Consider the following 20,046-nt stretch of genomic DNA (forward strand, 5'->3'; position numbering starts at 1 on the left):
CAAGGGCTCATGAGGGAGGGGGGAGCGGGGAGGGAGGGAGAAAATGAGGAGCTTATTTCAGGAGCTCAGGTGGAAAGAGAATGTTTTGAGAATGATGAAGGCAACAAATGTACAAATGTGCTTGACACAATGGATGGATGGATGGATTGTGATAAGAATTGTACCAGCCCCCAATAAAATGATTTAAAAAAATTATACATCCAGCTTTCTTATTTTCGATTATCCAAAATCCTTGTGCTAACAAGCCACCTAAAGAATTGTCTTATTATTCTTCAACCTTCTGACATCATCAAAATGAATTAAATCACAAATTTCTAACCAAAATCTAAATAATTAGACAGGGAGGGCAGGTCATCTTTTGTGAACTACTCACTGTAGTGGAAGTGAGCCTACTCACAGGGACGGCAAAGAAAGAACGGCCCCTCTCGTGTCCTAGACTGACAGTCCTCACAGAATCAGACTGCAGCCACGGCCCTGCTGCTTTCTGATTCCACGGTGAGCACTTTCACTACGGTGTCACCAGGATTCTAGCACTTCTGGAGGAGACATACATACACATACTTTGTCTATGGATAAAATATAACTAAGCAGAAACTATGAACAATGAGTGTACAACAATTGAGACATTTACTCTTGCTCACACATTCTTGTGTTTGCACACACTTCTGTATAATAGAGAGATAAAAACAAAATAAGAATTTGAAATTCCTGAATTACATCAAAAATTGATTTAATTTACATACATTTTGGAGCCTCTTTATAACCAATGTTTTTTCAAAACTTTAACCTAAAATGCTAATCGATTTAGATATCATATATGTGCCCAGTTTTAAAATTCGTAGCAAATAAATTAAGGATTTATTTGCTGACACTGTCCATATCTGCCACCTCCATCAATGAAAAGATAGTACCAATCAGGGAAAACAAAGCAGCACTAATCAAAAGAGAGATTACATGTTCCTGATCCGTGAATTTACAATCAAAGAGAGAGCAAAGGAGGCCTATAATCCTAGAAAAAGGAAAACTCGCATTACATAATTACATGAACTTCATATTAATATACATATTTAAAGTTGATAACACAATATTATGAAGTCTATTCCAATCCCAGGACAAAAGACTGTCTACTCTGACATAAAGCAGGGAGGCGGCCAGGACCCAGTGCTGCTCTCTACTACAAGGTTTCATGATTTAATTTTCATGTTGTTTTTTTGTTTTTTTTATTTCATGCAGGCATGCCCATCCTACCACTTATGAAGGAACTGAAATTAGGTTCAATGATTTTCTGACAATTTACCCCTTAAACCAGGTTATATAAAGCACATAAGTGATTTATACTTAATATCTCTTTGAGAGTTCAATTGTAGTCAGTTTCAAATCATTTGCTCCAAAGCTCTTGAAATAATCTGTGAGAAGTATTCACATTCTAAAATTAAAACTTAGTAATTTTCTGATGATCTAACTTGATTAATATACAGCACCGAACGAAAGTAATAAAATGTCATATGACCTATTAATTAAAAAACTATGAATTCATAATACATGTTCTAAAGGTTAGTATAAGAAATAACCACATGAAGATGCATATGTACCCTTAATATTTTTGTTGTCGAAGCTATTGCCCCACATTAAATCAGTGGCCCTTATATTTAAACACAGATTATCCTTCTTGTTTTACTCTTCTACTCATTCATTTGTTCATATAGCTCATCTCCTTAGGAAGGCATTCATGACCTGCTAGTTGTCGGTGGGTGCTATGGAGTGTGTTCTGACCCACCATAGCTTTCTGCACGACAGACCAAAATACTGCCCCGTCCTGGCCATCATCACGCCTGAGGCCACTGTTGCAGCCAACGTGGCAATCCAGCTCCTTGAGGACGTATTGCTAGACGTACTGCCAAATGTTTTACCAAAACACATTTAATTTTTAAAGATGCTCATAAAAATAAATACCTAAAGCAAGACACCTGGCACAAAATGAAGACTAAAAACGTTAACTGTAAGCATTATGAATATTATTAACAGCTATTATCATAACTTTGAAAATAGGAGTACTTTCTATTGACAACAATCCTTTTCTGCTTTTGCAAAAAAAAGCTACCTAGAAGTTTCAAATGATAACATAATAATGTTAACATTAATTAACATAAAACGTTAATTTTATAAGTCCTTCCAAAGATATTTTAAAACATTTTCTTTTTTTCCACTAGATATCGAGCACTGTGTTCAATCTAGATATATAGAAATCAACACAATACATTCTTAGAAACATCTGAGATTTCTATACAAATTCCACTGTCCATAGATAAATACTTTGACTAATAAAGGCAAGCGTCTCCTATGGACAAACACTATAATAGCTAATTGTTAAGATGTTCTGCACTGAATTTAATGGCTACCAAAGAGGTTCAGTTATCAATTCGTTTGGGTATATAAGTACTCATTTGTTCATTTATCGTTATTCCTTAAGGGCTTAAAAAAGCACGGATGCAGCAAAGTTTCATTCTATTGTACAGAGTCGCTCTGCATCTCTGTGTTGAAACCTTCTAGACAGCACCTCATAACAACAACAGAGACATAAACAGGCTGACTTCAGGGAGCAATTTAAGCAAGAAAGTAATTGGCAAGAACTAGGAAGACAAGAACAAACAAAATGATAAATTTCTGAAAGCCTAAGTGGTGGCTTGTTCCAAGTATGAGGAAAGGCTGTGGAATTTGAGTCGGAGGAGAATCTTAAAGAATGGGTAGCCTTTAGGTAGCAGGTGATGCAAGAGAACCCACAACCACTGAGTTGATTTGGACTCCTTATGGAAGGAGAGCCTCCGCTTTCTCACAGGAAGTGACTGGTAGGTTCAAATTGCTGATCTGTAAGTTAGCACCCACTTCACCACCAGGGCTCTATGTAAGAGAAAGGCAGGCTTAAAGAAACAGGAAGCGACTGTTTCTTTAGTACGTTCTTCAACAGTGCAAAAGAATTACATTAAATATCAGGATAAAGAAAATGGTAGAATTAGTTGAAGTCGTCACTGAAAAGGAGGCCTAGGGAAGGTGCAAATGCTTAGAAGTGGTAAGTGGTGAAATGGGAATTCAATCAAGACCACCGAAGAGGCCCTCCAGAGTTATGGCTGGAGAAGAGCAGAGGCCAGACACAATCCTAGCGAGGGGAAGCAGTGACCTGAAGGCTGAGAAACGGAAGTCAAGTCCCAGCGATGGGATTCCCCCAAATCAAAGGTCAAAAGGATGTTGAGATAGTCAACAGTATCCATAGCCACATAGGACTGAGTCTGATCAAAATGCTTTTGGTTACTGCAGAAACCATGGAAAAACCATAAGCTTTTGTTGTAAAAGGGCACGTCAAAATCAAGATCTCAAAAGATGAAGGAGTCAACAGAGAGCAACAGTTTTGTTAGGTGTAACATATTAAAAATGAGAAAACAACAACCACAAAGAATGAGAATACTACAATACATCTCGAACACAGTGTTTCTGAAAAATAAATGAGGTGTTATATGTAAAATTCACGAACAATACCAGGTAATAAAAAATGCTAAGCAGGTATTTGGCTTTATGTCATTGGCTTGTATTTCTTTAAAATGATTATAATATAAATTCATGTGACTTTGCTTTTTTTAAAGTTCTGCATGCACCATAGTTCATTCTGTTGGATTTGCATTATGTTAAACAATGCATTTCTAGGTCACAAATCTTGAAGCAGTGCCAGCACACTTTTATTTTTAGCTTCTTATTAACTCATCTTTTCCTTTCTCTTGCACTACATAAACTCAATGAGCCACACAAGTGTCCAAAGTCTGCTGTATTTTCTTAAAAATGAAATTCAATCGGAATTACGAGTATATACTGAGTCGCTATGAGTTGTAATCCACTTGGGTTTATCAGGGTAAAAGGGATCATTATGTCTTATTAGTTCATGAGTGCTAGGGCTTTGAGGATTGCTTTTCTGTTATTTGTCAATACATGTTAATGTATTATGATGATATCATAAAATTGCAGCAAACATACATCTTGTAATTAAAGAATGTTTTTAAATTTTGCAATTCAAATTAATATTTCCATTTCAATATTCATTAAAAGATAAAAGCCCATTAATTAACATGCTCTCATTTATGAGTGTTTCTAAGTAATAGCTAATTATTGGATTTTCCAATGTTCTATATTAAGATTACTATCTTTGAACCCCATTTATTTTCATTTTCAATTGCAATAATTATAACCCTGTCTTTTATTTTGCAAGGAGCAAATCCTATCTCAAACAGACTTCTTTTTATCAGTGGGAAATTACTTAATTGTCTTTAACATACTTGGTGACTAATACTACTCATTATTCATTCCAAAAGCACACTATTAGTCATTATTTGGAAAATGGATGGTCTCCAAAACTTTTAGTAACAAGGAAGGTTCAAATTTAATTATTCAATAAAACATTTCACAACAAGACATTACCACCAGTTAAGTTCTATTGGTGATATTTTCAAATTAAGAGCTTCATATCAAACCTTATAATGTTGTCAGGATAGCTCTAACAGTTAAACCTATGGAATATTTTACCTAACAGTTACACCTATGGAATATTATGTTCATTTGTTTTTACATTATGATTATTCTAAGAATTAGCATGCAAGGAAATAAAGTAACTCAGTTCTCATAGCATACGGTAGCATTGCAATTAAGGTTCTGTCAGCAGTGCTATTATAAGCCTGTAAAAGATTTTATAACTTAGCCTTAAGTGAGGTTAGCAAATTTTTGTAAGAATTGTAAATAAACAACAGTAACCAAAGTAAAAGCAAAAAACAAAAGCTCCTGGGTTGTATTTTATATATTTCTCCCAATATGTCATTAAAAAGACTTAAATATTGTTAAGAACACCATATGGATATTTAAATGTTACTAGACCCATCCCTCTGTATTATTAGTCCATTTCATGAGAAATATATGCTATGTTGTACCATGTACTTCTTATCAAATTCTATCTTTTTTTTAAGTCCTTTTATTGGGGGCTTGTACAACTCATCACAATCCACACATACATCCATTGTGTGTCAAGCACGTTTGTACATTTGTTGCCCTCATCATTCTCAAAACATTTGCTTTCTACTTGAGCCCTTAGTATCAGCTCCTCATTTTCCCCTCCCTCTCTTATCCCCCCTCCCTCATGAACCCTTAATAATTTATAAATTGCTATTATTTTGTCATATCTCACACTGTCCAACATCTCCCTTCCCCCACTTTTCTCTTGTCCGTCCCCCAGGAGGACATTACATGTAGATCCTTGTAATCGGTTCCCTCTTTCTACCCCACCTTCCCTCCACCCTCCCATTAAATTCTATCTTAATATTGCTTTAAGTAATTATTTAACTATCTACTTTCACTAAGGAGCCTTAGACGTGCCGTGGTTTAAGCATTGGGCTATTCATCAAAATCTTGGCTGTTGAAATCCACTGGCCTCTCCATGGGAGGAAAATGAGGCTGTCTGCTCCTATAAAGACTCACAGTATCAGAAACCCTGAAACAATTCTACTACTTCCTATAATGTGGCTATCACTTGGGATCATTGATATCGTAAACAAGAAGATCCAGAGATTAATAAATTAAGCTACGTTTTAATAAAGAGATTCCAAATCTATAGATAAGATTGCTTTAAAACAACACAGATCAATAATTATGAAGAACTAGCATTGGGCTCTTTAGCTGATAAGTACTGTTAATTCATTATCTTTGACCCCAGCACAGAGATATTCTCCGAAAGGAGTTTTTGTCTATTATTAAGACAGCCGAAAAAGGTCATGGAGCAGAAAGCCATAGCCTAACAGACAGGATCTTGAATTGTATGAAATAGTAATTCAATATAATTATGAAGCATGCCTGAACCAAAGGGGAAAATGGGTTGTATAAAGAAGCTTTTATTTTCATAAGGGAGCTCTGATGTAATTCTGATGAGGCGAAATGACTGTGTATAGGTCATAACAATAAACCATAATATCTACTTTCCTCCCTGAGTGTAAGAGTTCACATTTTCAGTTATGAAAATCCACTAGATTTAAGCCAAGGACAGACAGGGAATGAGAAAACATCAGCAACGATAAGCATCATGGAAAAACGGAAGACCTCGGGCCTCCAGCCATTTCTCTCACCTTGTCGCAAGTTCTCATTTCAGATGCCACACGCAGCAGCCTTCAAACTACCAAACTATTTAGGTAAAATTAGAAGGCACCGGTCCAGCAGCTTGAAATTAGGATGATTGTATTTCTTTGGCAATTTTGGTGATCCTTCCATTGATGTCAGTAAATATGACTTATCCTATCAATAATAACACCTTACAAAAATGTAAGAGCAGAATGCAAAGGAGTACACAGATATATAGCAAGGGGCCATCAAGCTGTAAAACAAGCTGAAAGAATGGATATATACCTACTGCGCTGTAGAGGAGTTTAGGCAATATTCATACGGCTATAATTTTCTTCAATGAAGCAAGTTTAGCTACTAATATTTACCGTCATGAAAAAGCAAGAAGTAATGTTTTCCGAATAGAACTGGTTTAGTGTCTTGGCCACTAAATATTGTCATGATGCTAATGCCAATGATTGCAACTGCTTCTCCATCTGGTATTCAGTGTTTTACACCAAAAGAACGAGTTGCCTGCTCCCTCCAAAACCGCCTGTCCTCTGTCTGCCACATGACTCCCAGCTAGTGCGATTGTATCTGTCTTCAGGCTCTGTGCTCTACTGTGTGCTCTGTGCTTTCTGGAATAGGCAGCTGCTAGTGTAGAGGCCTCAAATGGGGGGGAGGGGGACATGGAGAAAGTGTTGAACATTGTTCAATCTTCTAAAACTTTTAGACTGCCGTTATTCCAGCACATTCCTGCAGGGTAAAGTTCCAGGAAGCTCATCATCCACAAAATCATAATATTAATAAACTTACAAATGTGTCATTTTTAACCATGATTTTCTAATGTAAAAAAAGTCCATATTTCAGATATTATATTAGACTGAAAATACACAGCACAACTCAATACAATTAAGTAACTGCTGGTGAGACCTACAGAAGTTTATATGTCAACTATTTGGAAGGCATTTCATATTAACTATGCTAGGAAGTGTGTGTGACCTTTATTTAAATGAAATAATAATAATTTTAAAAAGCTCTGCCATCAAGATGAGTCTAACTCAAAGCAACCCTACATGGGGGGTTCTAAGGCTGTAAATCTTTCAGGGTGCGGATAACTTCATCTTTCCCTGGAGCATAGCTGGTGAGTTTGAACCACCAACCATGCACTTAGTAGGCCAATGCCAATGCAATATCACCATCAGGATTCCTTTATTTTAACAAAGGAAATCAAAGAAAATTCTATTAGTTGACCCAAAACTCTCTGAGATTGAGGTCAGTTAACAGAGGGCATTGAAAGCAAAAAAAGAATGGCAGTATTTCCACCATCTTGAATGGCAGTATTTCCACCATCTTGAATGGCAGTATTTCCACCATCTTGAACGGCAGTATTTCCACCATCTTGAACGGCAGTATTTCCACCATCTTGATGGAGAGCTCTTCGGGGAGACAGTACTGGGGTTTCCAAACTGTCACAGCCTTGAACACACTACAGAAAAGCTGTACTTTGCACACATATGTTCACCATGAGTTGGAATCCACATGACGACAATTAGCAACAACAACATATCTACTAAAGAGCAGTCTTCTGGTAATCTATATGACATAAATAGCACGTAGATAGATTAAGAGGTCATTAGCAATGGGTAAGCCACAAATCTTTCTTTAGAATATTCACTAAAAATACTGTGTACTGACTAGAAAAACTTGCATTGTTCCACACATACATATATCTGCAATATACACAGACTTGGCACAGACTTGATTACTGAACGCCACAAGGATTAGATCAAAGACTACAGTTTTCAGTATGGATTCCAATTCAATAGAAAGAAAGTAAAAATCCTCACAACTGGACCAATACGCCACAACAGGATAAGTAAAGAAAAGATTGGAAATGTCAAGGATTTAATTTTCATTGGATCCCCAATCAACGTCCCTCCAAGCAGCAATTGAAAAATCAAGTGACACGGCACTCAACCAACCTGTTACAGAAGACCTTTTCAAAGTGTTAATGAAAAGATGTCAACTTGAGGGTCACAAAAGTATTGATGCATTGGAATTACGGTGTTGGTGAAGAGTATTGAATTTACCATGTACTTCCAGAAGAGCTAACAAATCTGTCTTGGAAGAAGTCAAGCCACAATAGTGCTTAGATATGAGCATGGCGGAATTTCATTTCACAGGCTTAGGACATGCTATCATGAGGGACCAGGCCGTGGGGAAGGATATATCCTGCTTGGTAAAGTAGGGCATTAGCCAAAAGAGAGAAAAAGCTTCCATGCGATGGGCTGACACGTTGGCTTCCAACCATGGAATCGAGCGTAGCAATGATTGTGAGGATGGTCTCCGATTGAATCGTATTCCAATTTGTTGTATCTATGGTTACTGTTAGTCAAAACTGACAAGATGACACCTAACAACGTCCATCCATCTATATAATAACAATTGAACCTCCTCGCCAAGAGTGGATTCTCACTCACATACATACATACAATTTAATAATGTGATTATATATATGATGAAATGAATGCAAGAATATTCTCATCACAATTAGATATAAAGACACCAAAACCAAACGTGTTGCCGTTGAGTCAATACTGACTCATAGTGATCCCTGTGGGTTTCCGAGAGTGTAACGGTTTACAGGAGTAGAAAGCCCAGCCTTTGTCCCAAGGAACTGCTAGTGGTTTCAAACTGTCGGCCATGTGAATTGCAGCCTAATGCATAACCACTGCACCACCAGGACTCTTACGTATAAAGAAGCATGTCAAAAATTAAACATACTGTACAGTTGCATTTATAATACACTATGCTGCTACTAGAGACAAAACCACAAATATTTTGAGAAATTATACTGTGCTATTAAAGTTTTTGCTAGCATTTTACTTAATCTACACATCTACTTAATACAAATGCGTTTTAAAATAGCAAACAAATTTTTAAAATTGGGTCTTCTTTCTCCAACTTGAAATATCATTTCAGTATGTGGCTTGTCCAAAAGGGTTCAAATCTAATATTGTAGCAAGTTAATTTTATTGAATATCTTTTGGAGAAGCTGAGAAAGGTAATTAATATCATAGGTCGCTCATGTAATTTACTGACAGTTTATAAGGTGTACAAAGTGATACATAGGATCTGCTAAGTGGCTGTGTTAGTCTGGGTGCTTTAGAGAAACAAATCCACAGAAACTCATGTATAAGAGAGAGTTTTATATAAAGGTTAAGTGCACATCAAGAAAACATTCCCAACCCAGTGTTGCCCAAGCCCACAAGTCCAACATTAACCCATATGTCCGACACCAATCCACAAAGTCCTTCTCCATCTCACAAAACACATGCAATGGCACTGACTGCAGGAGGAAAGGCAAATCAGTGAATGTGTAAGCATCTCAGCGCTGGCAGGGGTCTCCACACGGCTGCTCCAGCACCCAGGGCTGCATCAGGGTAGGTCCATGTGACGTCTCCTTGAGGATGTTTTGCAGGAAGTGAACCTTGCCAGCTGAAGCAGGGAACTGGCCAACGCAACTGCACCCTGGTCCGACCATCACAAAGCAAGAGACCCGAGAACTCAAAAGACGAAGGTCACCGAGCCATTTATCCCTCTGACCTTCAATTAACCCCCGCATGTGTTTATCGGCCAGGTTGGAACAATAAACTAACTACCTCTGTGGCACAAGTTGCAAAGTATTCAATTACGAACTGAAAATTTGGCAGTTCAAACCCAATCAGAAGTACTTTGGAAGAAAGTTATGGTGATTGACATCCTAAAGGACACAGCCTTGTAAAAAAACCAAAAAAAACTTGCTTTTCACAGTTCTCTGTTCCTCATATCACAGAGTTAGCATGACACAGAATATAGAGCATCTCCTCGGGAAATTGAAAGAAGAGAAAAAATGTGAATATTTGAACATTTTGAATGCCCATACACATGAACATATTAGGGGGGGAAAAAGTCTTTAAGAGTTCTCACTATAAATATTTCCCCTGGGTAATATCCAATTAGATGCTTAAATGCAATACATTACTTCTTATAAAATTGTAAGTTTCAATGTATAATTAATATTAAATTCAAATTGAGAAATTATATATACACCACAGAGCATTGATTTTATACAATCTTAAAATTGAGGTACTTTGTATGTGGAGAGCACGAGCTAATGATTATTTTTCAGTTTTAATGTTATCTTTGATACCTTGGCATTGAACTATTTTGAAAACTGAAAATATTAAATTAATTGCAATCTTACCATTGTTGTCTCTTGAATAGACCCAAAACTGTTAATAAATATGTTGACAACAACATCAACCGGGATGCCTAAAAGTAAAAATTACAGAATATATACAGTAGCAGTAAGAACCATGATCAAGCCATGTACATTGCTATATCTTATATGTTTATTTGCTATGCTTTTCACGATACACATTGAGTGTAAAATTCTAAACTATGGCCTCAGTATGCCATTTTAACCATTGCTATTGATATATTTCTCTATTCAGAAATGTTTTTAAACTGTAGAAACTTGCTAATAATAAGTTTGCTTTTCAAAGTATGTTAAGTTGTACTGATGCATCTATTTCTACCTTCATCAAAAAATGTAAGCTATTCTTTTAAAAAGATACTTCAGACAGATTTTTTTTCTCCTTGCATTTCTCTGATCAGGCTTTAAAATCTTTTGTTGGTAAAACTGCATTCAATAAATTTTACTTAACAGTACTCTAGGACATTATATTTTTATTTTGAGTTCGTGAAAATGCAAGTTGATCAAACATATAACAGGATCATTATAAAGGTTTTCCCTGACCCTTTGGAAAATATTTCGAAAGTTCATGGAGTGAGAATTAATGTATAATGTTGCAAATTTCTTTCTTTAATTCATTGTGGGCTGCTTGCTGGGGCAACAAAGAGAAAAATGTGAAGTTAGCCTTTTAGCCACATAACCACTGACTGATGAAAAACAGGTGGTGAATCAATCTATGGTCGACATGTGACAGCCCAGAGGACGGCTGTTGTTGAAAGTAACTGAATAGGTTCTGGTAATGAACAAAAACCTCTGTTTTTACAACATAGTTGTATAACTTTAGTTGACTAGAAGCAGCTGCAGACCTCTTTTTCTGTAAAGAAAAAAAAAAATCCAGCCTGTTAATCTGATAGACATTAATACCTGTCTTTGAACCATGCAGCCGCGATTACAGTTTTCCACAGGAGAACTTTCAGAGAGCTTTTCTAACTCACCAAGAAGGAAGGGGGCAGGGAGCTATACGCAATCTGCTTTGTGGCTTTTATTTTATTGCAAGTATGGTTTGGATTCTTAAAGGTATGATAAATGGTGAAATTTTATTGGGGCAGAAACAATCTATATCACAGAAAACATGGTTGCTTTTATTTGCAAAGTTAACATGGTTTTAAAAACCATGTGGCTATGGGTTTGCTTGTTTTTTTCTTTCTTTTTTTCAGTGTGTGGAAGGAAATGTTTGTTAATGTGAAATGCTAAAATGAAGTTGAAAAAAAATCTAGGACATATCCCCACAGTTCTTTATCCTTAAACGAGTAAATGGCTGTTTATCTGCAAATGGTAACATGTTTTGCCTATGAATGAAAGTCAGATATGCCTACTTTTTAAACGACTAAGTTTAAGAATGCCTGGTATGTACAACACCCATCACAGAGCTTAGCCCATTAATTCATAGAAGATCCTTTCATTTTAAAACTGGGAACCATATCAGTCTTGGAATTGGTATTTTGTCATTGAATATTTTGGACATTTGATTAGTTCACAGCAATTTAAACTGAAGAGCAATATAATATGATTATATATCAATCTGAATTGCTATTTATCTCTTTTGGTTTATAATATCAATAAGAAATTATTTTAAACAGATAAAATTAGTTTTTAAACCTCAAAGGATGAAGCTATTAGGGAGGAGAGGAAAACAAACCTTTGAAATTTGGTCTTATCCTAGGATCATAACTGACCAATAGCCGATTCAAAATATTGCTGGTGGAGTTGGCAGGTACCCGAGCAAGATCCTCTGCTGACTGCTGGCTATAAGAGAAAAAGAAAGCTTGTGAAGTACATAGAAAAGAAATGAGTCATTTCCATTGTTAGGGGGGAAAAAAATTCATTGCCATCGAGGTCATACTGACTCATAGTGATGCTATCGGACCGGGCAGAACTGCCTCTGTGAGTTTCTGAAGCTATAATCATGTATGCTAGTAGAAAGCTCCATCTTTCTCCCATGGAACACCTGGTGGTTTCAAACTGCCAAACTTTGAGATCACAGCCCAACGCATAACCACTATGCCATCAGGATCCCATTGTTGGGATGACAAACACACAATTTTATAAAAGTATTTCCAAATAGAATTAAATGAAAAAAATTTAATTTTTTCAGACAGTCTGAAGCCTAAAAGATAGTTATCATTAAAAAAACAAATACAGACACACAAAAGTGGTCTTTTAGCACTTAAATTTTACCAAATGGAAGAAAGAAACATGGTCCAAAATAGTCCGCATACATTTAGTTTAGATAAAACTAAGAACAAATAAAACTATTTATTATTTCTTTTGAATAAAACTAAATTGTCCTGAAACAGCTTGCATTGGAAGCTTAAACTATTAGAGGGTTTGATTAGTATTTTAAAGTGTTGAATACAAAATAAATTATATTAAATTTAAATCCTCACCTAATTTCAATGAAAAATTGTTATATAGAGATATATAAATATATCTATATGAAAGCCTATATAAGTGGAAAAGAATGCAGACAGAGATGAAAAAAGCTAGGATCATTATTTGAATAATGGATGTGTGTATGATGTTAACATTGTGCAAAGGAGTGTGTAGACACTAAATGAAATGGCCTGAGAGCCTAAGAATCCATACAATTAGACTGATATTTATAGAATGATGCCCCCCGCCCCCCAAGAGACATCGTTGAATTCCCTCCACATTTAGAAGAAAAATTAAGACGGGGGCGGCAGGGATTTAAAGAAAAGAAAGCATTTCTCTAAATAGATGAATTACACAAATAAAATTCCTTAGCAAAAAATAAAGATAAAAAACAGTTTAAAAACTTTTTCAGTATATACAAAACTCACTGGCATTGAATCAGTTCTGACTCATAGTCACCCTATGGGAAAAGTAGAACTGCCTGTTTGAGTTTCTGAGCCTTTCAAATGTGTATGAGAGCCGACAGCCTCAAGTTTCGGATGCAGAGCAATTGGCACACTGGAACCACTGATCTTGGAGTTCGTTTGCTGTACCACCAGAACACCTTCAGCAGACACAAAAGGGCCAGAAAAAAGCCCCAAAACAAACAAGCAAAATCAAAACCCTTATCTTTTCATTCCATTTCCCCACAAGTGTTTAAAGCCCTTTTATATTTGTTAAAGGAGCCCTGGGGCCATCATGGCTAGTCTCTGGGCTGCCAACCCAAGCTCAGCAGTTCGAAACCACCACATGCTCCATGCTAGAAATCACGGCTTGTTACCCCTGTGAAGAGTTCCAGTTTCGAAAACTCACAAGGGCAGTCTACCCTTTTCTATACGGTCGCTATGAGTTGGCATCTACTTGGTAGCAGTGAGTTGGTTTTTAGTTTTTTTAAATACGTATTTGTTGTAATTTTTTATCAACAAAATGAAAATCTGCCATGTTTCATTGTATTTGATGTTGAATAATGAATTTTGACTACGGTGGTAGTTGGTTAAGAGGTTTATTGTATTTCTAGAAAGGCACTTTTTGAAAGTTGAATCAACACATGTTCTCATCTTTTGTTTGCTTGCTTTGGCTTAGTTTATTTTATTATGTATGAAGTCTTATCAATAATTATTTTCTGGAATATTAAACAAAAATCCATCACAATTACAAAGAACACTAAAAGTACACATAAGCCCTTAGTCAAGGACTATCTATTATGCATCCATGTGGGAAAAGTCCCCATTTCATAAATATTAATTGAATACACAGGAAATTTAGATGGAGCAGGCTAGGAACCACAGTGCACTCAACTCTCGTCTACTAGTCAATGTGTTTCGAGTTAAGCATCATACATTCTTGATAGAACACAGCTGTAAGATATGTTCAAGAGTGAGAAGTTCAAGGAAAAAAATTTAAATAGTCTGAATTGATACTGAACCCCTTTCAAATAGAAATCAGTTGTGGTAGTCACATAATCTGTTGTCGATTTGAGATTTAAGAGTGAAGGGGTGGAGTTTAGCTTGTCAATCAGGTTGCAGTTTGACGACCTCATTTGGAGTCGCTAAAGTGATTAATAGCTTGCTGGAGGCAGGACACTAGCTGACTCCTTGCCAGACATTAGTGATGATAAGCCTGATGAAGCCACACGGGTGCAGCCAGAGGCATACAGCTGGAGGAACCACGTGGAGCCCCCTGACAGTGTTGAGATGTTTCCACTGCCACTGGATCCATAAGCCTTTCCATCTATGGGCCTGTGATCTTCAAAGACTCCGCATCATTGCATATGTTTCATGAGTCTGAAGAGAAATTTATAGACAGGTATCGAACATATGGGCTAATATCAGACTTATGGACTTGATCTGGACTGGGCTGGAATGTTTTCTCAGTATTCAATTGCTCTTCTATAAAAAGTTCTTTCTTATACACATATGAGTATCTATGGATTTGTTTCTCTCGTCAACCTGGACTAACACATCAGTCAACGTCAAGGACATTAAAGAACAAAATGAAAATCAATCCGTTGAATCTTCCTCAGGCGCAGAAGATGGTGTAGATTTTGAAAATTGTTTCTCCTGAGACTATCAGCTCTAAGATCACAGCTGCAGACATTTGCAGAATGCTCATGAGATTTTTCGCTCTCATTTCAGGTGAAATTGTGGCCTCCCTAGAGCCCATTCTTATTCCTTTCAAAAGATGATAATCACTAAGATGACTACCCATAAATGGGATAATTTAATCACTAGGATGAAAAATAGTGTTTAAACCTATCACAATATTTTTTGTTTAAGTGAAGAAAGTAGAATTGAATGATTAGAAACCACACTTTCTTGGATCAATTAAGAACTCCCATTGCTGTGTGTCTTGAGAGAGACTACAAGTATATTCTCTTCAATGCATTTGAATTATGGTGCTGGTGAAAAATATGGAAAGTATCATGGATGGGCTGAAAAAAGAACACCCAAATACATCTTGAATCAGTAGAATCCCAATGTTTCTTAGAAGCAATAATGGCGAGATTTTGTCTCATGTACTTTGGAATATTATCAGGAGAGACCAGTCCCTGGAGAAGGACATCATGCTTCGGAATGCAGCAAGGTAGCAAAAGAAAGGAAAAAAAGGAGAACTTCAGTAAGATGGATGGCCATGGTGCTTCAACCATGAGCTTGAACATAACAATTGTGCTAATGGCAGAGGATCAGCAGTGTGTGGTTCTGTTCTACATAAGGTTGCTATGAGTCAGAACCAAATTGATGAGACACAACAACAACAAGCAACAGAATAAGAACACAAGGACAGTTAGCACTAATTGTTGTCATTTCTCTCTTTTAACCCTGAGAGATGTCAGTCAAACCAGTCTTCTATATTTCAAACCAAATTTTGTAAAAACTTCAGCCAGTGAAATATTCTTTTTTTTTTTTAGAATTACTGATTTTAATATTCATACACTGTTAAATATTTTGAGATTTTTATGAAAAATAACACATTTGGTAAATGAAAACTAGAGTACAGAACAGGTTTATTTTATATCAATATACTTACTAATTTATATTTTACTATAATTCACATTTTCTTTTTTTTCTTTTTTAACATTTTATTAGGGGCTCATGCAACTCTTATCCCAATCCTATTCTAATGTTCACATCTCATTCTACTATTTGAAACCCAACCTGTCCTTTAAAATTTTATTTAAAGCTTATCTTCTGTCACAAATATTGTCTCAAAAACTCCACCTTACTCTAATGAACACAAGCTAGTAAATGCAGTTTGGAAACTATTTTATATTTATATTTATGTGTATATTTCCAACAAAGTGAATGTAGATGGCATGATTCTTTAGGGAATAATACCTTCTGTTTTATTGAGGGTCCTAATAACTTGTGTATAATTAAATACATATTGCTTCAAGTATATTCCATTGGACTGCTCGTCTAAGTGAATTACAGTCTCATGCTGCCTGTGTTATGGTGGCAACAGTTCCATGAATCATTTCTAATGGAAAGAAGAGTACATGAGAGGAATTTCAGATTTGTTTACCCCTCAAACGTTTCTCAGTGTTAGCAATTGCAGAATAAATTACTTGCAAGAAGGAATAAACTATCATTATTTCCCCAAGTAGTACTAATCAGTTTGTCGCCCTGGAGTGACCTGCCGGTTTCAAAGACCAGCAGTGTCTCACCTGCAGAGAACAGATGCAGCAGTGCTTCCAGAACTAAAAGCAGGAGAGGAAGAAGGAATCGACTGTCTCGTTTGCCTGGATTAACCATTGAAAAGATGATGAGATGTCAGATAGAATGCCAAAAGACGAGCCCTGCAGGGTGGAATGCGTTCAAAAAACAAGAGAAGAACCATCTCTTCAAAACACAGTCCACTGTGATAGCCCAGACAGATGGAGCTAAGCTTTTGGGACATTCACGTGCCGGTGGGCGTGATTCAAAGACAGGGAGGGGAGCTGAAAATATCTATCAATAATTAAAACATTGAATAGGCTAAGTATCCATCCAGGAAATGTTTAAAGTCATCAAAAATGAAATAGAATCCATGAAAATCAATATCATAGGCATCAATGAACTGAAATGGCCTGGCTTTGGCCATTGGGAACCAGACAATCGTAGGTTTTACTATTCTAGGAATGAAAAATTCACAAGGAATGAATCATAGTCATGGTCAAAAACCATTTCAATATCTATCTCTAAGTATAATGTTATCTGTGATAGAATAATATCTATCCTACTATTATAGTAAGGAAGTCTAGTTAATGGAACTATTATTCAATGTTTCTACCAACCACAAAAGTTAGTGATGAAGAAATTGAAGAATTATACCAATGTCTTCAGTGCAATATATCAAACATGTCATTTAGATCCACTGATCGTGATGAGAGATTGGAACTAGAGAGCTGGCAAAGAAGATGAAGGATCCATAATTGGAAAATACAACCTAGATGATGGAAAAACAGTTGGGTATCACTTTGCAAGACTACACCTTCATCACCACACCTTTTCATCAGCATAAATGGTGACTATCTAGCCGGAGAGATCTAATAGAAAACAGGAACCAAATTAACTACATCTGTGTGAAGAGATGATGAAGTTCACTATCATCACCAAAAACTAGGTCAGGGGTAACTGTAGAACAGGCTAACAATTGTGCATATGTCAATTAAGGTTGAAGTTTCAGTAAACCACATCGAAATTTATAGAACATCTCAAGAACAGATCTAATGCATTTAACACTACATGACAGAAGATCTATAAAACTGCTATGACATTAAGAACAGCATATATGAAGAAAAAATTGTGTTTTATATAATTTTTCTTTCAACAAGCTGATACAGCACTGAAAGCAATCACAATTTCATGCCAAGAAATTTGAAACACAGAAAACTGGCCACCCAACAACCATATATGTACCCAATCCAAAGAAAGGTAATCCACTAAAATTTGGAAATATTCTAACGATATAATTAGTATCACATGTAAGCAAATTTTTATTAAAGATAATTAAAGAAAATGGATGCATCGGATCATCAACAGGGAACTACCAGAAATTCAAGCTGGATTCTGAAGTGGTTGTTGAACAAGGAATATCATTACTGACTCAGAGGATACTGGAAAGATGGTAATTTGTGTTTTATTGTCTATTTCCCACAGGTATGGCAGGGGAGGTTGGGGGAAATGGGGAGCTAGCAACAAGTACGAGAGAGAATAAAATGCTGATATTGATTGTGGTGCATTTGACTGTGTGTATCCTAAAACACCATGGATAACATTGAGAAGAATGAGAACTTTCGAACACTTCACCATGCTCATGCAGAAACTAAAGGAAACAGACCACAAGGCTATCATTCGAACAGAATAAGGGGATATTCATCTCACTGCCTCAGGTCCATTCGGACTCATGGTGACTCTATGGACAGAGTCAAACTACCCCTCGGGGTTTGCAAAGCTATAGATCTTTACAGGAGCAGAGACCATCGTCTTTCTCCCAAGGAGTGGCAGGTGAATTCGAACTGCTGATCTTGTGGCTTGCAGTCCAACATAGGTTCAAAATCAGAAATGTGTCAGCGATATATCTATTTTTCCATACTTATTCAATCTGTAAGCTGGACAAATAACCCAATGAGTTGAACTTTTGAGGAAAATATAACATCAGGGTTGAGAGAAGGCTTGTAATTAATCTGCAACTTGCAGACGGTACAAATTTGCTTGATGAAAGCAGGGAGGACTTGAAGGGTTTATTAAAGAATATCAAAGACTCGTATGGATTGCACCTCAATACAATGAAAAAATGTCACAGCTAAATCAATAAGCAACAACATGACAAATGTAGAAAAGATTTGTTATCAAAAATTTCATTTTACTCGGATCCATTAATATCACATCTTAATGTATAATATTAATGCTCATGGAAGCAGCAGTCAAGATATCAATGGATGTATCATTGCATTGGACAAATCGACTGCAAAAAAATCTTTTGAAAGTGACACAGAGCTCACTTTGAGGCTGAGATACCCCTGACCCAGGTCATGGTCATTTCAACTGTATGATAGGAATACAAAACTTGGAAAAGGAAAAGGAAGATCAAAGAAGAAGGAATACATTTGAATTATGACAGTAGCAAAGAATACTGACTATACCACTGGTAGGCAAACTGCAGCTCTTGAACAACATGCACTTTGAACATACATGTGGCTCTAAAGTGAAATTGAAAAAATTTAAGGATATTGTTCAGGTAATTGTGATGTCATTTGTTTTTAAAAATGTATTTATGTCTCTGAAATCATTTTTAAATTGTTGCAAAGGACATGATTGGCTAAAAAGTTTGGTGACCCCTCAACTGTAACATTAATCGCTAGAAAACCAAAAAAACAAACATCCTCTCTTGCAAAAAGAATTGCCAGAATGCCCCTTAGAAGTGAGGGTGGTGAGATTCATGCCATGGACGTTGGATCGATTATTAGAAAGGACCAGTCCCTGGGAAAGGACATCATTCTTGCTAAGGTAGGCTGTCATCAAAGATCAGGAAGCCAATAAGATGGATTGGCTGCAACAATGAGCTCCACTATAGCAGTGACTGTGAACTTAGTGTATGACCAGATAGTGTTTGATTCTGTCGTACATAGGATTACTATGAATTGTAACTGAATGAATAGCACAAAGCAAAAACAAGTGTCCTCTAACCATGTCCACATTGTTCTTTCTTTCTGTAGTTAAAAAAAAGTATAGAGATCTAAATACAGGCATGTATATATGCAAATGTGTTTATATATAATGATAGGGGAATAGATCTATGTACATATATTTATTTATAAAGTATTATTGCAGCAGATGGACTTTGAGTCTCCACCCAAGTACTACCTCAATTCAAGACACGGCTCTCTGTGATGTTCCCCTCCCCTGACATGAGCACTGAAGACAAAATGGGTGCATAAGCAAATGTGGTGAGCATGGTGCCCAGCTATCAAAATATATAGTGTCTGGGGTCTTAAACGCTTGAAGATAAATAAGCATCCATTTAGCTAAGAAGCAACTAAGCCCACATGGAAGAAGCACACCAGCCTGTGTGATCACAAGGTGTCATTGGGATCAGCTATCAGGCATCAAAGACCCAAAACAAAACAAACAAAGAAAAAATCACATCAATGGGAATAAGAGGAAGAGCAGAGTGGAGACCCAAAGCCCATCAATAGTCAATTGGACACCCCATGTCAGAAGAACCACATGCAA

At 36.4% G+C, this 20,046-nt stretch overlaps 1 protein-coding gene across 1 annotated transcript in view; it reads right to left on the reverse strand.

Annotated features, from left to right (window-relative positions):
- GLRB (glycine receptor beta) overlaps positions 1 to 20,046 on the reverse strand; it is a 91,839-nt gene that overhangs the window by 45,073 nt on the left and 26,720 nt on the right. The window contains exons 2-3 of the mRNA XM_004708729.2: positions 12,060 to 12,166; positions 10,370 to 10,437 (exon numbers count right to left, since the gene is read on the reverse strand). Of these exons, the coding sequence (XP_004708786.1) occupies positions 10,370 to 10,437; positions 12,060 to 12,166 (175 nt within the window). The remainder of the gene's footprint in view (positions 1 to 10,369; positions 10,438 to 12,059; positions 12,167 to 20,046) is intronic.

Source organism: Echinops telfairi, unplaced genomic scaffold (assembly GCF_000313985.2).
Source record: "Echinops telfairi isolate 266 unplaced genomic scaffold, ASM31398v2 ScPeMD7_5868;HRSCAF=6743_0, whole genome shotgun sequence".
NCBI lineage: Eukaryota > Metazoa > Chordata > Mammalia > Afrosoricida > Tenrecidae > Echinops > Echinops telfairi.